Source organism: Dromiciops gliroides, chromosome 2, assembly GCF_019393635.1.
Source record: "Dromiciops gliroides isolate mDroGli1 chromosome 2, mDroGli1.pri, whole genome shotgun sequence".
NCBI classification, from domain to species: domain Eukaryota; kingdom Metazoa; phylum Chordata; class Mammalia; order Microbiotheria; family Microbiotheriidae; genus Dromiciops; species Dromiciops gliroides.
In genome coordinates, this window is record NC_057862.1 from 509,694,812 (window position 1) to 509,720,266 (window position 25,455).

Genomic DNA, 25,455 nt, shown 5'->3' on the forward strand with positions numbered 1-25,455 from the left:
TCTATGATCAAAGACAGGACTGATACACATTGGTGCTGCAAATTCCTAGGCCTGCTCTGTATTCAATAGACTCTATCTCCTTCAACATTTGTTGTTGTTGTCATGCTCTTTCAGTCGTGTCTGAATCTTTGAGACCCTATTTGGGGTTTTCTTGATAAAGATACTGGAATGCTTTGCCATTTCCCTCTCCAGCTCATTTTACACATGAGGAAACTGAGGCAAACAGGGTGTAAGGGCCTAAAATTCTAGCTATGATGTCTAAAATCTAATGAGCAGTCGCCTTAAATTAGAAGCTTTAGCAAGAGTTTAGACTTTTAAGTATTTATTAAAGTGCATCAGAAGTTAGTGAAGAGAGAGAGAGAGAGGGGAAAAGCAAACTTCATCCAACTATCTAAGAGGGCCCAGCATCTGTCCTTCTGCCAAGCTTCAGTCCCAAAATGAAAAGCCTCACTCCTCCCAGAAGCCTCCTGTGAAACAGGAAACAGGACCATACACAGACACACACACAGCTCCAAGCTAATTGATTGGTAACACTGATTGACAGGACCCACGGCAGGGGGACATCACTTCCTTCACATCTGACCTTCAAAACCCCAGAAAAGGTCACTTTCAGATGCTAAAGTCACATGCTTTCTTTTCATGGGCAGAGCTCACAGTGTCCCTCCCAGCAGGGGGTGCCATTCCAGTTCTCACAAGGGTAAAGGGACTTGCCCAAGGTCATACAGCTAGTAGGTATCTGAGGTCGTTTTAGAACTCACAAAGATGAGTCTGACTCCAAGCCCAGCACTTTGTCCACTGTGCTACCTAGCTGCTCCACTTCTTCAACATACCCTTCTCCATTGAATGTACTAGAGTTACAGCTCCAGGTTTTTTAACATGGGTATCCACTTTGTTTTTCAAGTACTAAAATTAAAACAATAATGCCATTACTTAGGGACAGAATGTCATTTTATTGAGCTCTGAATACAATAAAGTTTCCTCTGGGCAGAAAATTGAAAATTGATTTAGTCTGCTTGCTTTGGGAAAGTAACACTACTCTCATGCAAACTGAAACCATTCCTGCCTGAAGTGCAATGTCATATTCAAGCCAGAGTCAAAGCTGCTGACAAAAGGTCAGATTTGTAACAGTGTCATATGACCTACAAGTAATCTTTGGTTTGGATTCCATCCACAAGTCCCCTTCAGGCACAATCTACATAATAACAAAGTGAAATGTGCCATGGTACACACCTCCAGAGAAAATATTCTCAAGCATTCCACCATGCCTAGGCAGATGCCCAGGCCAAATCATTAACTGTGGAATTTCTGCAAGTTCCATACAATTGTCACTGGTGGAGAAAAGCCAATGAATGAGTCCTAGGGGTGCCGTCACCATAGGGTATCAGCATTGCTGCTAATGCCCAAAGAGGAAAGGACAAGGCTAAATTCCTTTGGCAGGAGACTGAGGAAAAAAAAATCTGTGAAAGCCAAAATGCCAAAGGTTGTGTTTCCAGAAAAAGTCTTTCAAAACCACCAAGTTAAAATCCGTGGCTTGAAATTTTTCCTTCAAACCCCCCAAAAGATATACCAAATGTTTTGTGATACAAACAGTAGCTATATAAAAAGTTAGCAAATACCATATAATATATACATGTTAAAATGCATACTGGAATGAGCAAGTCAAAGCTATTAAGGTTGACGTTTTTAAATTTGTTTTTACGGGGGTTAGGGATGTGGAGAGCAGTCAAGCAACAATTATCATGAGCATACAATCACTTAGTTGTTTTATTTTGGAATGGAAGTGGTTGTCAATTCTTAGCTTTTTTGTCCATGAAGGGCATGATCTGACATTTTTTACCAGAGTCAAAAAAGTTTTGAGTACCAAGCTCAGAAATATACTGTGTCATCTGAGCCAACCTGTCTAAATTCAGAGAGCCACATCATCAGAATCAACTCATTCAGATGTCCACTGCAGCATGGTGGGGGTAAAGAACTGTTAGTGGATGAACTACCCACACAAATGAAACTACAGGTCTTTTGAAGTATTAAAATGTAAATTATCAGTTTATGGAATTTTAGATCCTGGGGGACCTCAGGTTACCTGGTTAGCTCAATTTCAGACCTATAAAGTCAAAACCTTTAAATTACCAATATCAAGATCCTTAAGATATTGAGAGCCCAGGGCAGCTAGGTGGCGCAGTGGATAGAGCACCAGCCCTGGAGTCAGGAGTACCTGAGTTCAAATCCGGCCTCAGACACTTAACACTTACTAGCTGTGTGACCCTGGGCAAGTCACTTAACCCCAATTGCCTCACTTAAAAAAAAAAAAGATATTGAGAGCCCAGGAACAATTTCCATAGTACTATAGTACTATACGTAGAAATATGTTTAAAATGTAGCCATACTTCTATTATAGTTATGATCAATGTAAAGTTATTCCTCCTCTTTTCATTCAGTGTCTCATGCTCTATTGCCCTTGGAGACAAAAGCTATATTTCAGATGTGGGTTGGATTCGATGGAGCAGTGTCAAGCAAGACCAGGGAAGAGCAAATAGGCTCAGCTAGTTAGACTGGACTGTAGAATATATTAAGAAGAGTAGTATGAAAGTACGGCATAATATTCCAACTGCAAAACAATTTGGTCTCCACTTTCCATTCAGTTCTGGGTTCAAGTGATTGTCTATCTTCAGTACTAGTCCAAGATAGAGATTTATTATAGATAAATATATGTATATTGGGTAACACATTGAATTAGTCTCTCAGCATGCATAATATGAAGAATGGATGGAGGCAGTATGCATATGAACATAGGCCTATAAGAGCATATACATATATACATGCATGCATGCTGCTGGGCTAATTTAGCATATTGTCTGACATCTTTTGAAAATTGTTTGAATTAATCTGTCAGTTTAGAACACACACACACACACACACACACACACACACACACACAGAGTACATTGCCATAAATCTTGATACAGATATCTTGGAGTACTGCTACAGATAGAAGAGACAGAGAAACAGAGAGAATGCAGATATATTGATATTCTAATTCAGTGGGCCAGCCATCCAACTTCATGCCATAATTTGGACAATAAATGTTCTCTATTCTCTTGGGTTTTCCTCTATGACTTACTAAATGGATCATTTCTGAGTGGTGCTGGGTCTCATTAAGGAGGCCCTGTATTGTCTGAAAGCTTGATGCAGTCAACATTGTATTATCTGTAAATGTAGTGTCTGTAGAACTTTACTACTTAAATTAAGAAATCACTTCCCATTGGCCCTTGTTCAGTAAATCTTCTATGACAGTGTCAAGCACATGTCTCCCTGATTTATGCCTTGTTTGCTTTGATATTCAAAGAATATCAAGCTATTTCAATTTTGTATGATCTTAGTATATTCATGGGAGACACTTTGGAGAATTGTTATGAAGATGACATTTTGCCCTCCTAACCAAAATGCTATGCTATTGAAACAATAAGTTCAAAAGTTAGCTATATATTCCAAGTCAGTTCAAGGCTTCCTAAAGCCATGATGAAAAATCCAGTAGTGGTCAGTTCTACCCTTTTATTTGTTATTATTTAGGGATTTAGGTCTATTTTGTGTTTTGGGAATCTTTTCTGCAACTTGGGCTTTTTCCTATAATAATGTAATGGAGGGGTGGCTAGGTGACGCAGTGGATAGAGCACCGGCCCTGGAGTCAGGAGTATCTGAGTTCAAATCCAGCCTCAGACACTTAACACTTACTAGCTGTGTGACCCTGGGCAAGTCACTTAACCCCAATTGCCTCACTTAAAAAAAAATAATGTAATGGAACCATTCATTTTTTTCTTCGCCTGATCTTTGAAAATGAGCAAATAAGTACTCAAGAGAGGCATAGAAGGTATTAAGCCAGTAGATACCTTACACATAGACAGGATAAGTGACCACCAACTGTACCTAGAGTGACTTAATGGAGGTCTAGAAGAGTCCTCTGTCTTCTCCTTATATAAAGCACTCACCGCCTCTTTTGGATCTAAAGATCTTTTTACCAGAGGATGAAACCTTTCTTTACACTGCTAAGGAGAAGGCTTAAAATAGTTACCCCTGGGAGAAGTGAAACATGTATGTAGTGTGAAGTTAAGATACAGATGCCTAATTGATTCTTTTCTGAGTCTAGAGATTGACCAAGGAGGGGAAAAGAAGGAAACATTAGAAGGTATTTCTGTGGATAAATGGGAAGGAGAAACAGGGGGAAAAGGCTGTCAGGACCAAAGGCAACTTTCTCTACTTAACATTTTTCTGAGGAATAATTCTTCATGCTGTGATAATCCTTTTTTGGATGTTCAAGTAATTTATCTGCTCATAAAATTTAACTCTCTCTATAAGGCCTCACATACCATTATGCTACTAACCTGATTAACACCATAAACGCTTTCTAGTAAGCAATAGTTATTGATCACTCACTTATGTAGAACACTATGAAATAATCGCTGAATAGAGAAAAGAAGGACATAGAAGCCCATTTCCCTACCCTTAGGAATTTATGCTATCTTTAACTCATGCATCATGTACAGTGTTCTAACCATCTACTTCAATGGGATTTTATAATAAAAGGGAAATTATCAGATTAAAATAATCTAAATATAGGCTTTCTTTGTTGCATGTCTATTCATTTCTCTTATAACTGTCATCCTAACAAAGTAAAGAGATAGTGGGGATCCATATAATAGGGTTTCCCCTATCAGGATATCCAATTTTTTTTTTTAGGTTTTGTTTTTTTTCTTTTTGAGGGGCAGTGAGGGTTTAGTGACTTGCCCAGGGTCACACAGCTAGTGTCAAGTGTCTGAGGCCGGATTTGAACTCAGGTCCTCCTGAATCCAGAGCCGGTGTTTTATCCACTGCGCCACCTAGCTGCCCCTTTTTTAGTTTTCAACATTTATTTTTATAAGATTTCTAGTGCCAATTTTTTCTCCCTCCTTCCCTTCCTTTCCCCCTCCCCAAGACATCAAGCAATCCAATATAGGCTATATACATACGATCACATTAAACATTTCTGCATTAGTCATGTTGCAAAAGAAGAATCAGAACAAAAGGGAAAAACCTCAAAAAAAGAAAACAAGTAGAAACAGTATGGTACGATCTTAATCCAGAGTCCACAGTTCTTTTTTCTGGATGTGGACAGCATTTTCCATCATGAGTCCTTTGGAATTATCTTGGATCATTGAGTATACCCAACTTCTAATCCACCATGTGATCTTGGATAAGTCCTTTCCCTTGCTCTGAGTCTGTTTCCTCTTCTGTATAATAAAGAGGTTGGAATAAGCAATTGCTAAGATTCCCTCCATCTCTGACTTTTCTGTGATTCTGTCAAATGCCCACAAGATATTGGATAACCATGAACCAAACCAAAACTGAAAGTTCTCCCAGGAAATAAATAAAACCAGTTTTCTCTGCCCTTCAGCTGTAGTGGGGGCTTAAAAATGTTTGAGAAGTTGAATTGAATTGAATTATGAGAGATCTCAGATCATTTATTTGCTTGTGAACTGAAACAGTATCACTGTATTCTTATATCCAAAGTTACAGAGTAAAGCCCCCCCCCAATTTAATTGTTAGGAATAAAATGCCTGTTTTATTTTTTTAAATAGTGCTATGGTTTTAAAATAGTATGGTGATTTTTAAATGGTGCTATGATTTATTTAATCTGGAGTTTGCTCCAGAGAAGTGACCAATCATATTTTGAAAAACATTGACAAATGGTGCAAAACAATCTGAAAAGAAGTAGGTAATATTGTTTCTATTAAAAATGATAATTAATTATATATCTGCATAGCACACTGGAGTTTACAAAGGCCTTAAATGTACATAATCTCTTCTGATCTTTGAACCCCTTAAGGTAGGCAAGACAAGAGTTATTTATTCATATTTTACCAGTGATGAAACAGACAGAGAGGTGAAGAGATCACATGACTACTAAGTTCCAGACTTGGGAATCTAGCCCAGGTTTTCTGATTGCTGGGTTTTCTCTTTCCAGTCTATTATGCTGCCACTTAATAAAACCATTGACCACATTCTGTTGACCTAATTATAAAGGATGTGAATTTTCATGAAGGTTGAATTAAAGAGAGGACTAAGGCATAGAATGCCACAAGTCTGTCCTTACTTCCAGTCCATCTTCTACTCAGCCTTGAAGTGATCTTCCAAAATCTCAGGTCTCAACAATTCATGCCCCTCCTCCTGCCCCCCTACTCAATAAACTCCAGTGACTCCCTATCACCTCTTAGAATCAAATCTAAACACTTCTGTTTGGCCTTCAAAGCTCTTCAGAACCTGCTCCCATCCTACGGCCTTAAAGTGTAGTCTTACACCTTACACCGCCTCTTACATACCTTGTGATTCAATGACAGTGACCTCCTTGCCATTCCTCACACAAAACCCTCCATCTCCAGACACCAGACATTTTTACCAACTGTCTCTCATGCCTAGAATAGTCACCTTCCTCATCTCTACCTCTTGGTTTCCCTGGTTTCCTTTAAGTCCCAGCTGAAATTCCAGCTTCTACAAGAAGCCTTTCCCAATGCCTCACCTAGATGCTTAGTAAATGTTTGCTGATCAATGAATGGATAAATTTTAAAATAGAGAAAGCACTAGATTTGGAGTCAAAGGAACATGGGCTTGCCACATATTGTTGTGTGACTTGACTAAGATACTTTACATCTTGGGGTTTCCATTTCCTCATTAGTAAAATGAAGTGTTTGGACTAGTAAGAATCCTCTAAGCTCTAGATACCATGATTCTAAAGCATGCTACCTTTTAATGATTAGAAATTATTTGTAATAATAGTGTTGGTTTTTTATATTTAAGGGCATTATTACTGAATTACTTAATTTTACATATATATGCATGTGTGTGTGTGTGTGTGTGTGTGTGTGTATACCCATAACCCACCAGGAAAGAAAGCAAATTTAGCAAGAGAGAACAGTTTCTCTTAGACTAGTGCTTTTTGTATTGTGAAATTCACCTGATCATGAAGTGTGATTAGACAGAATAAAATATACTTACAGGACAAGGAAGAAGTCAGTTTCTAGTTCTTAGTTCTAGATCCTTCTAGTGTAACTGAATTACTTTATTTGAAGTATTATGATTTCCCTGAAAGGTTCAGGCGTGTCCCCCCACCTACCAAACACACACATACCCTAATGTCAGTTAAAAATAAGTTTTGGGGGCAGCTAGATGGCACAGTGGATAGAACACCGGCCCTGGAGTCAGGAGTACCTGAGTTCAAATCCAGCCTCAGACACTTAACACTTACTAGCTGTGTGACCCTGGGCAAGTCACTTAACCCCAATTGCCTCACTAAAAAAAAAAAAGTTTTGATTCTATGACATTTTGAATGGTCTAATTCACTACCCCCATCCCTGAAGTAGGGGGCAAGCTATTTACATCAATAATTTGGGTTAGATTATGATTTTATTTTATTTTTTCATTTAAGATGGATCCTGGAATTCTGAACCTCAAAAAGTCATCAAATTAGGTGTCCTGCCAGTTAGAAGTCTACTAATGATGGAAGATACGATATGGGCAGCATCCGGTGGACAAGTTTTTATCATCAGTATTGAGACTCATTCTATAGAGGTAACATCTTTTAAATGCGTTATTTTGATACTATGCAATGAAATAGACCCAGTGAACATATCCCTGAAAAAAGCCAAGGACTCCAGCTTCTGATACTGCCCAAACAAATGAAATCAGAAAGCCATTTGTCTGAATGAAAGAGTTTCAAAAATACTTGATAAACTAATGAGAGCACCCCATATCCCAAACATGTGGATTAGGCTATAAAATGATGTGTTAAAATCTTCTAAAATTTACTTTAAAATACTCTTGCAAAAATAGGTGAGTTATTTTTGGGGGGAGGGTGAGTATGTAAGTTTCCCCAGACTACATAATACCCTCTCCTACTGTTCAGTCTAAGCTTAGATAATTTTTTTTGCAGTCATTGCAATTAATTACTCCAGAAAAATACATTCCTATGAGCCTCTCCCAGTAGGTAACTAATAGCAGAAACAAAGCCTATTCCATTTCCTTAAAGCCCTCTGCCTGATTCCTTTGGGAGCTCTGAGTGTAGACATTAGATGGCTGCTTTAAGGGTTCCAAAGCAGACTAAAATCTAGCAAATGATTTTTCTAAACTGATTAGGTATTCAGTGTATGTACCCCAATAGAAAAGTAGAATGGTATATAGATGAGAGGGAATACTGGACTGGGGTCAGGAGACCTGGGATTCTTGAGCTGTCTCTGCTATTATTTAACCATTAACTAAATCACCTTGGGGAAGTCACTTCCCCTTTCTGGGCTTCAGCTTCCTGTTCAGTGAGGGGGTTGAATGGGTTGCCCTGTCATTTTCATTCACTCTCTAAAATTTTTTTCAGATTGTTTTGCTTGTTTTATTTATTTCAGAAAATTTCTGGATATTATAGAGAAAAACTGGTTTAGATTTAAATTGCATATAGCTTCTTAAAATACTGTAGCTTAGGATATCATTGCAAGTTTTATGTCTTCCAGCCTTTATTCCATTCTTCATACTACTGATAGATTAAGCTGCCTCCTGCACAGGTGAGGAAGTGCCACTCCCCTGATTAAAACTGTTATTATCTAACAAAGCCCAAACTCTAACAGTTTATGATTGAGGATTTTACCCCCTGGCATCCTCTCTATCTTTTTTGTCTTATGATATTCTCCCAACACACTCACTTCAGTCACTCTGGCCTAACTACCCTCCATCTCTCATCCAACACACCCCAATGCCTTTGTTCTTGCCAACTTCTGTGTCATGTTGTGCTCTCTCTAGTCAAACATCACCTCCTCCAATAAGCTTTCTCACCTCAACCTCCATTTTGAAAATGACTTTTTTCTCCTTTGAGCCTCTTTGTACTATTTGGTAAACTATTACCATTATTATGTTCTGCGTTAAAACCATATAATCATGGTACTGTTGTGTAGGCAATGCATATTTCTTCTACAAGTACCTTCCTTGTTAAGCAACAGTCCTTTATAAAGCACTTATTAGAAGCCAGACTCTAGATGCTAGATGTAGGGTCACAAAGAAAAAAAAGGGAGGCAGCTCACAAAATATGTATTTAGCACTTAGGATATGCCAGGTAGGCACTGTGCCAAGCACTGGGAATACAAATACAAGCAAAAAAGACAGTGCCTATACATAGACACTTTATATTCTGAGGGAAGACAACAAATAAAAGGGAACAAACAAGGGGGGAGGAGGTTTGAGAAGCCATGCAAGGTTTCTGAGAAGGTAAAGTCCAGTGAATGAGCTGGGAATTTCCTGGAAGAAAGAAGGAAGTTGGGGAGTAGGAGGAATGAGTTTAGGGATGAGGAGGTGGTCCTGGTTCTTAAGCTTGGATTGAGGGATGGATGATGGCCCAAGGACCAAGTTACTCATATTCATAGAAGCACATCACCAGGTTGACAACTGGTTGGTTAAATTTTGTGGCCATAATATGCCATTAAGAATTAAAGAATTGGGCAGCTAGGTGGTGCAGTGGATAAAGCATTGGTCCTGGATTCAGGAGGACCTGAGTTCAAATCTAGCCTCAGACACTTGACACTTACTAGCTGGGTGACCCTGGGAAAGACACTTAACCCCCATTGCCCCACCCCCCTCCAAAAATAATTAAAGAACTTGAGACTGGAAAGGACTTTAGTGGCCATAGAGTTTAATCCATCTACTAAGTCATGAAGAATTTGTGATCTAGATTAGTTGAGGGAAATAGCCACACTAACAAAATCTTGGGTCTTTAAAACATTGGAGCCTTTCCTAACTCCTCTTAATTCCAGTGCCTTCCCTCTATTAATTATTTCCTGTTTATCTTGTATATAGCTTGCAGCTAAATGGCCCAGTTGATAGAGTTCTGGGCCTGGAGTCCGGAAGACCTGAGTTCAAATCTGGCCTCACACATTAACTAGCTGTGTGACACTGGGCAAGTCACTTAACCTCTCTTTGCCTTAATCGACTGCAGAAGGAAATGACAAACCACTCCAGTACCTTTGCCAAGAAAAACTCTTGGACAGTAGGGTCCATGAGGTCACAAAGAGTCAGATATAACTGAACTACTGAATAACAACAGTATTTATATAATGTCATATCGTCCCTAAAAGATTTTAAGTGCTATGAGAGCAGGGACTGTATCTTAATTATCCTTATACGTCCCCTAGGGCCCAACATAGTGTTTGGCATATTATAGATGCTTAATAAAGGGGTTATTGAATTGATAGAAACTATTGAAAACAGTATAGTACAGTTATCCCTTCCACATTGTGACTTTCCACATCATGGTTTCAATATATTGCAGGTCAGCATAAGAAATTAAATGGGAATTTTGGGGGAGTTTGGTGGAAGCTGCAGATGATATGCAAAGGCCAATAGATGAAAGAGAAAAAGTTCAGAAACTCAGAAATGCATAAAATATATGTATAATATCAACATATTTAATATGTTAGTAGCATAATAATTCAGACTTCTGTAGTATGAAGGGAGGGGCAAAAAACTTTATGTGGATTTTGCAGATTGTGGGGGCACTGTGCCCCTAACCCCTAGGATGTGGAGGAGATAACTGGGATGTGGAAGGAGTAACTGTATAGTGGCTAGGGAGCTATCCCAGAAGTCAAGAAGACTTCAGATCAAAAATGGCCTCTGATGCATATCAGCTGTGTGACCATGGGTTAGCAACATAATTTCTTGGGGCCAATAGGAAACTCAGCAAGTCAAAGATCTGCATTGTAGGAGGAATCTCCATATGGGAATTTCTTGCACCAATTGGAAGGAAGAAAGGAAGGAAGGAAGGAAAGAAGGGAGGGAGGAAGGAAGGAAGGAAGGAAGGAAGGAAGGAAGGAAGGAAGGAAGGAAGGAAGGAAGGAAGGAAGGAAGGAAGGAAGGAAGGAAGGAAGGAAGGAAGGAAGGAAGGAAGGAAGGACTCCAGGTGCAGCTTTTTATCCATTGTGCTACCAGCTGACATCGTTTTAGAACCAGAAAGAATCTTAGACGTCTTTTAATCTAATCCCCTCATTTTATAATAGATAAGGAAATATAGAGGCCAAGAAAGAAGTTCCATATCTTGCCTAATGTCACAGGAGGAGTTGGTGGCAATGTTGAGATTAGAACCTTAGTGTCCTACCTACCAGCTTTTCACTACTTATCATGAGCCAACTTCTTTTTCTTTTTCTGCTGTTTAATAGCTTATAACCATGTAATACTTTACAACTCATATTTCCCCCCTCATCAGAGGTCAATCCATTAAAATATAAGAGAAGGCAGCCTACACAGAGCTGTGGTTTCAGACAAAGGTTTATCATAGTATAAGAAGAAAAATTTACTCTAATATTCCAAATTTTCCTCAGGAAATTTAAAAATTCAAACTTTTTTCCTTTGTCAAACAATTAGTAGGAACAACCCCCAGTATAAGAATAGCATGTATCATCTTGCCCCTTCTTCTTCCTCCTACTCTTTTTCCTCTGGTGTTATATAGTCATTAATTAGTGTTCTGGGTAGCAATGAAGTCTTATTTCAAGCAGTTGATTTTTTTTTCTCCTTTTCTATGCTCTCCCACCTGCTTTAATATGCAATTCTTAGATAATAATAGCATGTTTTTATAGAACTTTTGCAAATGGTTCTCTGAGGGAGGTAGAATGTATAATATTGTCCCCATTTTATAGATGAGGAAACTGAGGCTCAAAGGGAAGGGAATAAACATTTATATAGTACCTACTATGTGCCTGGCACTGTACTAAGCACTTTTTACAAATATTATTTCCTTTGATTCTCACAACAACCTTGAGAAGCTAGTGCAATCATTATCAACATTTCTTATTTGGTGAACCTGGGGCAAATAAAAATAGAATGATTTGTTCATTGTCACATGGATGATAATTGTCTGAAACTAGATTTGAATTTAGGTTCTCCTGACTCCAGACCTAATACTCTATTTGCTGCATCATCAGCTGCCTCTAGGTTCAAAGAAGGAAAGTGGCTTGCCTATGACTGACCATGGTTACTTAGTGATGGCCTTGAGTCTTCCATCTCCTCATTCATTGCTGTTTGCCTATATTATGCTGCCTTATAATGATGTGTGGTCTTTTTAGAACAAGAAATTAACTTTGTATCTGCCGGGATTGTGCTTCCCTCTTACAATGCAAAAATAATTCTGTGACAAACAAGTGAAATTCTTCATTTTAAAAAAAAATTAATCTTAACACTTATTCAACAACCATCTATTAAGCAACCACTATATACCTAGTGTATATAGCCAGGGCCCTGGAGAGGACACTCCAGCTACTCCTCATGGGGTAGATACAACACGAGATGCGGCAGTTACCAGTTATAAGTCACTCAGGAACTGCGGCTTCCGTATCGGACTGCACAGCCACACTGTGGCCTGTGGCTTTCAAGGCGCTGATCCATGGTCTGTAACTGGTGGAGGCCTACTACTACTATATACCTAGTCAAAAAACATTTATTAAGCTCATACAATGTGCCAAGAACATTCCAGCACTTATTTCAGAATTTAGATTACAAAGAACAAATCAAATGATCCCTGCCCTCAATGGAATTATATTCTATTGAAATCTAAGTAATTCTCTCTCTTATATTATAATTATAATATTATTAATTTATATTATATTATTATATAACATAGTATGATAATATCATTATATATAATATTCTGCAATGGCATCATTATATATTAGTTATATAACTTATTTTATGTAATCTATTAACATATTATGTATGATATATAATTATATGATATAATAATATTAAATTACAGTATAACATGTAATATTATAATTATGCATTATAATGTATAATGTTAGGGGCAGCTAGGTGGCGCAGTGGATAGAGCACCAGCCCTGCATTCAGGAGTACCTGAGTTCAAATCCGGCCTCAGACACTTGGCACTTACTGGCTGTGTGACCCTGGGCAAGTCACTTAACCCCAATTGCCTCACTAAAATAATAATAATAATAATAATAATAATAATAATAATAATAATATAATGTTATATATATATGTTAAAAAGAGAGAGAGAAAATGAGAAAATATTTCTTTAGTTTCAACCAAGACATTTACAGGTTGCTATTCCCTCTCTTCATGTTTTCCCTAATTCTAACATTTTCAGAATCAGCAATTTACTTTTAGATTATCTAAAAATGTATTTTAAAATTTGGCTAAGAAGGTAGAAGTAATAAAATTGTGTTCAAATGTAAATCTGCTTTATAAAGCTCACTGACTACAAGCTAGCAATTGTTTTTTTTAATGTTAAGGATAACAAAGGTCTGGCCACTTTCCTTGACTTTTGAATAACAGGATTCATTGTGCTGGTCTTGTGCTTGAGAAACCACACCTTCCTTCTTGGCACAAGGATGGGGGTTTGCGCTCATGCCTGAATTTTCTCTATACTGGGGGAAGCCTGTGCAAAGAGATTTCAGTTTTACAATATATTGGTGAAATAGTGGCAGGCCATGCTAGGTTTCACTTCTGGAGAGACAACTCTATGTTATATGCCCAATAATCCTGGGCTTGCTATAGAAAAGAAAGGTTTCAGAAAGTGAAATGGACTTGGGATGAGTGGGATGAGGTAGAAGTTGTTATCAATGACTTCAAAAGCATTGATCTGATATTTGAAGCTCTAAATAGCTTTAGGGTAAATGTATTCTTATGTAATTTGGTGAAGTTCTAAGGTAAAGTTTAAAATATATACTGTTTACATAATAACATGTAGAAAAAGTAATATTTCTGATAAATAGAAATAATGGGAGGGGCATTTTGGTGATTAAAGGAAAGAGCATGGGATTTAAAAGGTTGTTCTTTAAAATTTTGCTTTCAATCTGGATAATTCAAGAAAAAAAACAAGTTAGTTTCAGTTTCCTGGAAACTTCAGGTGAAAGCTTCCCCTCAAATTAGCTGAATAATTGCTTCCATTCCTATGGTTTCATGTTGTAAATCCACACATGGGATACATGTAGACTTTAAAGGCCTCTAGTAGTTAATATAGTTCATGCCAGAATAATCTGATAATTCTGTTCAATTTACTTATTTGTTCCTGCAAGATACATGGTTACTGCAAGACTTTTCAATTTAAACTTACTATTCCCCTTCTCTCTTCTGAGTCTGCTAGAATAGTGCAACTGGTATCTCTAAAGTGAAGTGAATAAAAGGAATTTTTTTCTTCCTTTGTTCCTTTGTTCCTTCCTTCCTCTCTTCTTTTTGCATCCTTCAAATAAATTGTAGAATGAAATACTAAAAAATGAGAGTTGATGCATGTTAACATATAATTTCTAATTGGTCATGTCCTTGAAATGTATATTTTTCTTTTTGTTTTTTGGGGTCATTATAGAATACTCCTGTAATTGCTATGAGGGACAGCTGGCCAAGAAGTACTTTGCCACCAGCATCATCACCACCACTACTCTCTAACTTTCTGGAAATAGGAGAAGCTGAATCCTCCCACACCATACTTGTCTTTGCCTGGGAAGTTCTGTCTGTGTAGAGTCATCCCTTTTGGTCCCAACTCTTAACTGCCCACTTCCTTCAGAGGTTCACAGATTTAGAGCTGAAAGGGACCTTTGAGGCAGTCTCGTCCAATTCCCTCATTTTACAGATGAGAACATAGAGATGCAGGAGGATTAAGTGATTTGTCCAAAGTCACATAAGTAATAAGTGTTGCAAGTGAGATTTGAACCCAGGACCCCTGAAGCAATGCTCTTTCCATCATACCATGTCTTTTTCTCTCTGTGTCTTTCTCCTGTTTATCTTGCTCATCCTCTCTTCTTTATCTCCTCTCTCAGTTGTCTGATTCCAGGAACCTGTTTTCAAAGTGATTTTCTCTAGCTATCATAAAACCCAGTGTATGTACCTGGTTACATTTGCAGTATTTATTTCTATTTTACTTTTGTGGGGTTTTTGGTTTTGTATTTTGTGTGGGTAAGCAGGGTATTCAGACTTGTTATTTCATCTGTATTTGAAACTCCCTAGAGATCAGTAACTCATCTGTAAATTTAGCCCAAAGTCACTCAGAGATTAAATTAATAACTTTCCCCAGTTCATACAGCCATGCATGTGAGAGGCAAGAGTTAAACCCCTATCTTCCTGTCTCAAAGACTAGCCCTTTACCCAGTATAACACATTGTGTTTCAAATTTAACACTGTGTTTTCATTATAACACTATTTTAACAACATGGTTAAAACAAAAATAATCATTAAAAACACTACAGCTCTTGAATTTTTAAATAAGAAAAATTTATCAGCATATTTTAATAGTTAATTGCTCTGATACAAAAGTTACAAAAGGGGAAAATGTGTTAAAAATGTGTTTATTCAGTGTGTGTGTGTGTGTGTGTGTGTGTGTGTGTGTGTGTGTGTGTGTTAATTTCAACCTCTTAGTAGCAGAATTTTTCCCATGTGCATTTTTTATTTGGACTGGGGAATGTGTAGGGAGATTATACCAATTAGTAAAATGCAGTTCACAGAATAAATGCCTGACTATGAGACTACTTTTCAGCTTGATACATTCCCTAGGAGAATTCATGGTGGATTGTTAAATGACCTGAAAGGAAAGTGTAGTTAGGTAAGCTCCTAAAATACATTAAGGGAAGGGAAAGAAGGAGGAAGATAGACAGACCAAGAGAGAGCCTTAATGACCAACATTGTTACCATTGCTGAACAATTGTCTTAAAATAGTAAATTTCACACACAAAATACCTTTTAGAATCTAGAGCTAGAAGAGACTTAAAAGTGTACAGCTTTAGCATTTTATTTTTTCTTAAAAATATTTTAAAGGAACAAGTACTTATTTTCTCTCCCCAACAACATTCCCCATTGGGGAAAAAAACTTGCAATAAACACATAATCAAATAAAACAAATTCCTACATTGGTCATGTCCAAAAATATGTCTCATTGGACATTATGAGTTCATTGCCTTTTTGTTAGGAGCATTATTCGTCATTACTCTTCTGAATTTGTGGTTGGTCATTGCATTGATATGAGTTCTTAAGTCTTTCAAAGAAAAATTTGGGAAGACTTGTATGAATTGATTAAGACTGAAGTGAGAAGAACCATCAAACAACCGATACAATGAATTGATACATCATAAAGACAAATAACTTTAAAATATTTAACAACTTTGATCAACATATTTTGACCAATAACAGTTACAAAAGGTTGATGCTTCCCACTTCCTGACAGAAGTGTGAAGACTGAGACATATGCTGTTTTGGGTTGTTTTGTTTTGTTTTTGCTGGACAATGAGGGTTAAGTGACTTGCCCAGGGTTATACAGCTAGTAAGTGTCAAGTGTCTAAGGTAGGATTTGAACTCAGGTCCTCCTGAATCCAGGATCAGTGCTTTATCCACTGCACCACCTAGCTACCCCTGATATATGTTTTTTTTATGTGAGCAAATTTGGATTCATTTTGCTTAACTATAGATATTTGTTTAAAATGATTTTTTAAAAAATTAAAAATGATTTTTTAAAAATTCAATTGGAAGTGGATAAAGCACTGGCCCTGGATTCAGGAGGACCTGAGTTCAAATCCAGCCTGAGACACTTGACACTTACTAGCTGTGTGACCCTGGGCAAGTCACTTAACCCCAATAGCCTCACCAAAAAAAAAAATTTCAGTTGGAGTGAGTGGAAGAAGGGGGAGAAAATAGGTTTTTATTCATTAAAAATATTCAATTGAGTCTTTCAAAGTTGTTCGGCTTTACAACATTATTAGTATTGTTTAGATTGTGATTCTGGTTCTGTTCACTCCAATCTGCACTAGTTCATGCAAGTCCCCCCAGATTTCTCTTCATCCCTTTATTATTTCTTATGGCACAATAGTATTCCATTCCATTCATTTGTCATAATTTGTTCAGCTGTTCCCAAATTAATAGGCATTCCCTTTATTCTACTACTTTGCCATTACAAAGAGTGCTACCATAATATTTTTGTATAAATGGATCTTTTTTTTCTTTTTTTGATCTCTTTGGTGTATAGTGATATTTTTAGGTCAAAGAATAGTAAACTTAGGGATATAGTTCCAAATTGTTTTCCAGAATGGCTGGTCCAGTTCACAGCTCCACTAACTATGCACTAATGTGCTTGTTTTCCCATAGCTCTTTCAGCATTTATTATTTTCCTTTTCTATCAGTTTGGTCAATCTGATGGGTATTAGATATAACCTCAGGGTTGTTTTAATTTGCATTTCTCAAATTATTAGTGATTTGGAGAATTTTTTTCTCTTGATATTAATAACTTTTGTTTTTCTTAGAAAAGTACACATTTATATCCTTGAACTATTGATCACTTGAGGAAGGGGAAAATATTTGCCAAAGGTAACAAAAATTAGTGTCATAGCTGGCACTCGACCTCAGTTTCTCCTATTTTTAGGTTCAGTTGCTTTTCTACTATGTTATCCTTGAGTATATTTGTCTTCAGTAATCAAGATAGAATTTAATTTTTCAAAAATATGTTTTTTTATTTTTATGCATTGTGAGTCATTTAGTAGTAGGCATGAAACATTCTATAAATAAGAACAAAGCCTGTGATTCAGGGATTCCTTATAGCCCTGAATGTGATCATTCATTCATTTTTATTGACTAAGTATATGAAATTTCTATTTTGGGTTTTAGTTTCTTCAGGAAAATTATGCAAATAAAGTTTTCATAATGGGAAACAAAGATTTCAAAGTTTAAAAACCCAAGACCATTAAGCCCCATCATGAATTATTAATTTTTTTCATTTGCATGAGTAGACTTAGAATCTGGAAAATCTGGATTCAAATCCTTCCTCTAACATTTAACATGTACATTGTGAGCATGTATAATTTATATAATTTCTGTTAGCCCCAGTTTCCTTAATTGAAAAGTAGGGAAAATAACCTTTAGAACTTACTTTAAAGGATTTCTGTCAGGCTCAAATGAGATGAGATATATAAAGTACTTTGAAAACTTTGAAATTTTACAGAAATGTCACTTATGAGTAATGGTATTATGATTAATTCTATTCAATTCAACATACATGCATTTGGATCTGACTGTTTGCAAAAGCATTGGGTTAGGCACTGAGGATACAAAGATGAAAATTAAACAATCCCTGTCTTCAAGGAGATAGCATTCTATTTGATGTAGATTCCTCTTGAGATACCAGATGGGTAGGGAGCAGACAGAATATATGGAAATAAGTATAAAGCTTATACAAATTGATTGTTTTGGGGAGGAGAGGGGGAAAAGGAAGTACTGGGGTGCTGCTTTAAAGGAAGCTAGATATTCTATGAGGCAGAAGTGAAGAGGGAGTATATTTAAGAGGAACCACTTCTGCATAGAGGTGAAATGGTTCAATTTTTTTCACTTTAACTTGCATAGTTCACCTGATAGAATGGTTAGGTGTATTCAGTTGAATGACGACCCAAATTTGGTATCAACTTGAAAAGAGGTCTCTCGTGAAGTATTTCTAGAATCTGTGCTTAATCCTGTGTTACTTATTAACATTTTTATCAATGGCTTATACATCTGCAGAGGACAGAAACTGAAATGGATATCTTACAATGGGTGAAAGAGAATCCAAAATGTTCTCAATAGTCACATCATTCATTAGCATTAATAAATACTAGTTTACTGACTGATGACATTATAATGAAGAGCCAAATTAGATAAAATTTAATAACAGTAATGTAAAGTCCTACACTTGGGCTCAAAAAATCTATTTCAAAAGTAGAGATGACTCTTTGGGCATAATTCTAGATTGCTCACCAAAATGGTTGGTACAGTTCACAAATCCAATAGTGAATTCGTGTCCCAATTTTTCACATTCCCCCTAACATTTGTCACTTTCACCCTCAATCATTTTAGCTAATCTGGTAGATTTAAAATGATATCTCAGTGCTTTTCAAATTTGCATTTCTCTAATCAGTAATGATTTAGAGCATTTTTGATATGACTTTAAATTGTTTTGATTTTTATTGGAATTGTGCTTAAAGAGTTATTAAACTATCTATACCATTTGACCCATCAATAACACTACTTGGTCTATTTTCACAAATGATTAGGGAAAAAGGAAAAGAACCTGTATGTTCTAAAATGTTTATAGCAGTTCTCTTTTTGGTGGCAAAGAACTAGAAATTACAGAGATGCCCATCAATTGGGGAATGGCATTGGGATGGAATACTATTTGCTATAAGAAATGATGTACTCAATGATCTTAGAAAAAAACATGAGAAAACTTGCACAAAATAATGAAGAATAAAATGAGCAAAACCAAGAGAACATTGTTTATAGTAACAGCAGTATTATTTTAAAAATAACTTTGAGCAAATAAGTCATTTTGACTATTATAAATATCCAAATTAACTATAAAGGACATATGAATGTCCTTTCTCTGCATCCAGAGAAAGAACTGATAAATAGAAGTATGAATGGAATAGTTTTACATACATGTACATATACATATAAATGTGTGTGTATACATGCACACACACACACATATACATACATACACACATACACCTATTTGTGTCTAACAGTGGCCATCCCTAGAGTGGGGTGGGAGGAGAGGGAAGAAAGAAAAAGGAAAAAAGAATTATATGATAAATTTATTAGTTATTTAATAACTTTGTTGTATATTTAAAAGGAATAACAAGTTGTACATAATAGATTTGCAGTTTTGTGTGCAACAATCTTTTTATACTATGTTATAGAAATGCTTGTTTTATTCCATAAATTAAAAATAAAATAAATGTGGGGGGAAAATAAAATAAAAGAAATAGAAAAAACATAACTAGAAAAAATAGCAGTCCATGTAGGAAAAAAACAAACAAACAAAACACTGCATGTGGAGTCAGAGGACCTGGGTTCCCTAGCCATCCAAATGATCTTGTTTCTTCAAACCTTACTTCTGATCACTATTTTTCAATGAACCTTCAGGCTAGCTAAATTGATCCACTCACTACTCCCTGATTACACATTCCTACCTCCCATGCTTTTGTCCATGCCATTTCCTATGCCTGAAATAAAATTCCCTGCCATCTGCTTGTCTAGATTCCATCCTCTCTTGAAGACTCAGCTTAAATCTCTTCCATGCCCCCGTGACAAAGAGGCAGTTTGATATCATGGAAAGGGCAGAGTATTTGGAATCCAAGAACCTGTGTTCCTTGTGTGCCTTTGTAACCTTGGTGAAGTCAGTTGATCTCTTGACTCAGATGGATTCTGTCATCTGTAAAGTGAAGGAATTAGACTTCATGACTTTTAAGATTTCTTTCAGCTCAAAAATCTATGCACCTATGAACTTTTTCCAATTTCTCAAGCGCTTGAAGATATCTTCCAAGTCCTGTACTGTTTCTTTGGAACTCTCCAAGTACTGAGGTAAAGAAGAAGCCAGGTGAAGTCTAAGTGATAATCTCATTTCTTCCCATGTTATTCTTTTGATTTATATTGAGATCTTCTCATCATACATACAGAACTGAAGGGATCTTAGCAGTTATTCAAACTCCTCATACTATAGATATGGAAATTGAGGCCCAGAACCTAAGTGAGCTGTCCCAGATTAAAAAAAATAATAATAAGTGCAGAGCCAGAATTCAAACGCACGTCCTCAGATACCAAATCCCTTCCCCTTTCCATTGTATCATGCTGTGTCTGTGTCATGATGGAGGAGGTATCTAAGCTTAATCTTAAATGAAGAATGGAATTTAGACATGTGGAGAACAGGCACTTTTATTTTAGGCAGGGGAAGCAGTATGGACAAAGGTATAGAAGTGGGAATGTGTGTATAGGAAGCAATAAGTAGACAAGTTTAGCTGAAATGAAGGGTTCCTGTGGGCTGGCTAGTGGTAGATTTGGAGAAACATGATTTTTTTAGTAAGGATTTGAATGCCAAGCTAAGGAATTTGAGCTCTATCTTATAATTATTTGAAGGTTTTTTGGGGGGAAGGATGAAAGGAAAGGTTCAGAATCTGATTATATATATATGTGTGTGTGTGTGTGTGTGTGTGTGTGTGTGTAGAGATATACATGTTATACTTTATATTATATATACATATATATAATTTTAAAGTACTAGTGTTATAATTTCTGCTCAAAGTGAAATGGGCTAGGCCTAACTCTCTTAGACACAGATGACAGTTTGACTGAAGTCCAGGATTTTAGAGCTACACAACTTGAGGTTTGAGTCCCAGTTGTTCCACTTATTAGCTCCATCTGAACTTTGAAATAATTCAATTAAGTTCTTTGAGCCTCAGTATCCTTGTCTATAAACCAGGAATAGCTCCTGTTCTACTCACCTTACATTGTTGCTATAAGATTCAAAAGGTAATTATAAAGTGGTTTATAAACATAGAATCCTATATGTGTGAGCTGCTACTATTCTTTTAACAGTTCTCAAATGACTTATTTCCTCACTCTCTGTGCTGTCTCCCATTTACCTCTCCTTCCTCGCCTCGTGCTGGTCCACAGGCCAGCTCACATTATGGCTGCAGCTATTAGCCTCCTTTGAAATTCAGATCTTTCCTCTTTCTCCATCTCCCAGGATTCAGGATGATTTCTGTGAGCTATGAAAGCTCCAAGTGCAAACTTTTGAAGCACATAAGCATGCTGCTATGGTTGCAAAGCAATTGTTAATTCTACCAAGTGCCTTCAACTTTTAGAAAAAAAAATAATATCAGTAACTTGATTATATTGAACTCTCAGTAATCTAATTTCCCAACAGACACAGAACTGTCTTTAGTGGTAAAATACTGATCATATCCACCCCTTCAATCAGTGAACTTCAGTGGCTTCCTATTATTTCCAAGATCAAATGTAAAATTCTCTGTATTCTAAGCCCTTAATAAGCTAGCCCCTTCCTACCTTTAGAGTATTCTTCTACTTTACTCACTTCTACACACTCTACAATCCAATGACACTGGTGTCTTGCCTGTTCTCCACACAAGACAATCTGTCTCCTGACTCTACATTTTCTCCAGCTGACCCTCCATGCCTGGAAATCTTTCCCTTCTCATCCCCACTTCCAGGCTTCGCTGACTTCCTTTAGGTCTCAGCAAGAATCCTTCCATACCTCTAAGATTATTTCCAATTCACTCTCTATATATCTTGTGTCTGCATAGTTGTTTTGTATGTTGTTCTCCCCTTTAAAATGTGAGGCCTTGAGTGCTTAGTCAAGGGTTGTTGACTGACTGTCTAATAATTTTAATTATGTATTAGATCACTGAAGTTGCCTGCTGAATACTCTGGAGATGTAGTTGCATGCTTTGTATCATATGCTAATAAATCATACTCCTTAAAGATATGTATTTTCAAGGGAATCACTTCTTAGGAGAAAAATATAAAATTAAGAACTATAGGAAACTTCTGCTTCTAGAAGTGCTATATGGTGAAACTGTATAAGCATTGAATGTTTTTTTTTTTTTATTTCGTATCTCCTTGTCATTCACTTTCATTTCTCCAGAACCATCTAGAGGCCCATCAAGAGGAGGGAATGGTGATCTCTCACATGGCAGTTGCTGGAGTTGGCATCTGGATTGCTTTTACATCTGGTTCTACTCTCCGTCTTTTTCACACAGAGACACTAAAACATCTCCAGGACATCAACATAGCTACTCCTATTCATCATATGTTGTCAGGTAACTCGTTTGGTTTTTCTTTGTTTGTTTTTAAGTGTGATTGTGTATGGCTCTGTGTGGGTGAGGGTTTATATGTGTTTCCTTCTAATAACTTGAACATCAAACTTCATTCTGTTTGGTAGAATCCATTCTGCTGCTTCTTGGAAGACTACAAACTTTCCTCATGATGCTTGAGAAGTTCTGTTTCAATAAATCCAACAAGAATTTGTGAAACGATTATTGTGCTCAGAATACACACTGTACTAGGATTTGAGTGAAGAACAAATTTTAATTGAGACATCTTCCTTGCTCTCTTGCAGCTCACAGTCTAGTAGAAGGCATGAGCCACCACCCCAAATAACTAACACATAGTATTGCATAAGCAATGAGTTAGGGAGTCATGAAACAAAGTGCTACTTGGGATTAGAGGGGGAAGTTATTATCAATTTAGAGGATCAGAGAAGACTTAACAGAGGAGGTAGCATTTAAGAGGGGGTTTAAAGAATGGGAAGGAATTTATCAGGCAAAGAAGGAGGAAGATATATGATACATAGGGAACAGTATTAGCAGAGGCATGGAATCAGGAGGGTTGACTGGAATGTAGGTAGAGGTGGATGCTTGGTGAAGAACATTCTCAGTGATTTAAAGCAGCATTTTCTCTTCAACTTTGCCACCTGATTTTTAACTTGTAGTCATAGAGAAGTGCCATGGTATACTGAGACCATAAGTAAGTTTTTGCTCAAGGGCACACTGGCAATATATGTCAAAGGTGGCACTAGAACCAAGATTTTCCTGAGAGGCCAGCTTTCTTTCCACTGTGCCTCACAGCTACTCAGAGCTTGTAGAGAGGGGAATAATGTGAGATAAAACTTGAAAGCTTGAGTGTTTCCACAATATGAGGGGCCATAAATGTCAAGCAAAGGCATCTGAGTCTGACTTGGTAAGACACTAGGGAGCCAGCGAATTGACATGAACAGATCAATACATATAAATTATTTTTGTCTAATATAAAGTACGGATTGGTTGAGGGGATGGTAAAGTTAATTCAGGAAGAATTGATGAGAGGCTATTATGATACTCTAGGTGGGTGGTGATGAGAAGTTTCAGTTAAATGACAAAGTTTGAAGCCAGACTATAGAAAGGTAAAAAGAAAGTGAGTGGAAAGGATGTGGTAGAACGAACAGTTTAGCCACAAAAGGAAGGAGAGATAGTAGACAATAGCTAAAGAGGAAGAACATACACAGCAGGTGACGGGTTTTTGAGAATGGGGAAACATGGGCATGTTTGTAGGCAGAAGAGTAGAGGTCAGGAGATAGGAAAAGAATGAAGATCAGGAGAGGCAATTTGCTGGAAAATCAGGATGGAATGAGATCACTTCTGCATGTAGAGGGATTGAGCTTGGCAAGGAGAAGGGCTACCTCATCTTGTTTAAAAGGAGTGAAAGTGTGGGAGGGAATCCAAGTGATATGATATGAAGAGAAGGGAAGAAGAGGGAGGTCTTGGTGAATGGAATCAATTTTTCCCAGTGAAATATGTGGCAAGATTCTCATCTGAGGGAGTAGGGCAGGGGAAGGAGAGTTATGGGAGATTGGAAGAAGGATGAAATGTTTTTGAAAAACCATTGTGGTAAGTGAGCTAATGAATTGATTAGGGAGGTATAAAAGGATTGCCTTGCTGCAGTGAGGGCCCACTTGAGATTATGTAACATAAATTTTTGGTGGACCTAGTTCACAAAGTTTTCTGATTTTCTTCAGCTTGATTGAGCAGTATGTCAACAGGACAAAGGATGGGAATAATTCAAGGCTGAGGCTTGACTAAAAGATATGGGGGAAAGGGACTTAAGAAAAGAGGACAGTAGAGAATAGAACTGGTTCCAGAACTTTGGAACAATTTTTTTCTCTGTATAACAGGCTATCAGGACTCATTATCCTCTCAATAAGGGAAAAGGTCTTTTGTGGATGGATGTTTTACAATCTGATTACTGAATTTGTTTGTTTACCTTTGTATAGCTTCAAATGGAAAGTGAGTTTCCTCACTAAAAGTTACTCTCCCCCAGTGTTTTGTATTCTTCATTTGTTGTATTATCTTGACCACATCAAGATTTTTTTTCTTCTTAGCAGTGGTTAGCAGATTTTTTTGTTTGTTTCAATCAGTCTTCTCAATGTTCTTACAACTTAAAGAGATTTACACTGCATTATAGAGGGATTGGATAACAGCTTCCCCAGGTTCCAGGTCTTTCTGAAGACTTTTGCTTATTCTATTAGGATTAATTAGACTAATTAGGTTATTTTGAAGCAAAATTTTTATCAGTTATTAGTGTTGTTTTACATTTTTTACTTTCTTTTTGTACTAATGGTCGCAATCCTATCATGTGATCCTTGAAGTGCCTCATTTCCCCACACCAACGGTCACTGAAATGTCTTTAACAGTCATTGAAGAGCTACAGTTTTGCATGTTTCCTCGGAATAATATCTATTATTAAAAACAGCAGAATTGGGGGCAGCTAGGTGGCAGAGTAGATAAAGCACCGGCCCTGGATTCAGGAGGACCTGAGTTCAAATCTGGCCTCAGGCATTTGACACTTACTAGCTGTGTGACTCTGGGCAGGTCACTTAACCCTTATTGCCCCACCAAAACAAAACCAAATTGCTTGCCTTCTCAAGAAGGAGGGAGGGACAAGAGGGATGGAGAGAATTTGGAACTTCAAATTATAAAAAATGATCATCAAAATTGTTACATATACCAAGTAATGCTACACCACCTTAACAAATGTCTGTTGCAGAATTTGAACCAAGGTCCTGCCTCCAAATCAAGTGCTCTTTGTTTGTCTTTTTGGTAAGCAATT

The 25,455-nt window shown here is 37.0% G+C and overlaps 1 protein-coding gene across 7 annotated transcripts in view; it reads left to right on the forward strand.

Annotated features, from left to right (window-relative positions):
• The window catches only part of ARHGEF10 (Rho guanine nucleotide exchange factor 10), a 233,289-nt gene that overhangs the window by 190,730 nt on the left and 17,104 nt on the right, over positions 1-25,455 (forward strand). For all 7 annotated transcript variants that reach the window (XM_043985031.1, XM_043985030.1, XM_043985033.1 and 4 more), the window contains 2 exons: positions 7,454-7,596; positions 22,457-22,631. In XM_043985031.1, coding sequence (XP_043840966.1) covers positions 7,454-7,596; positions 22,457-22,631 — 318 coding nt within the window. The remainder of the gene's footprint in view (positions 1-7,453; positions 7,597-22,456; positions 22,632-25,455) is intronic.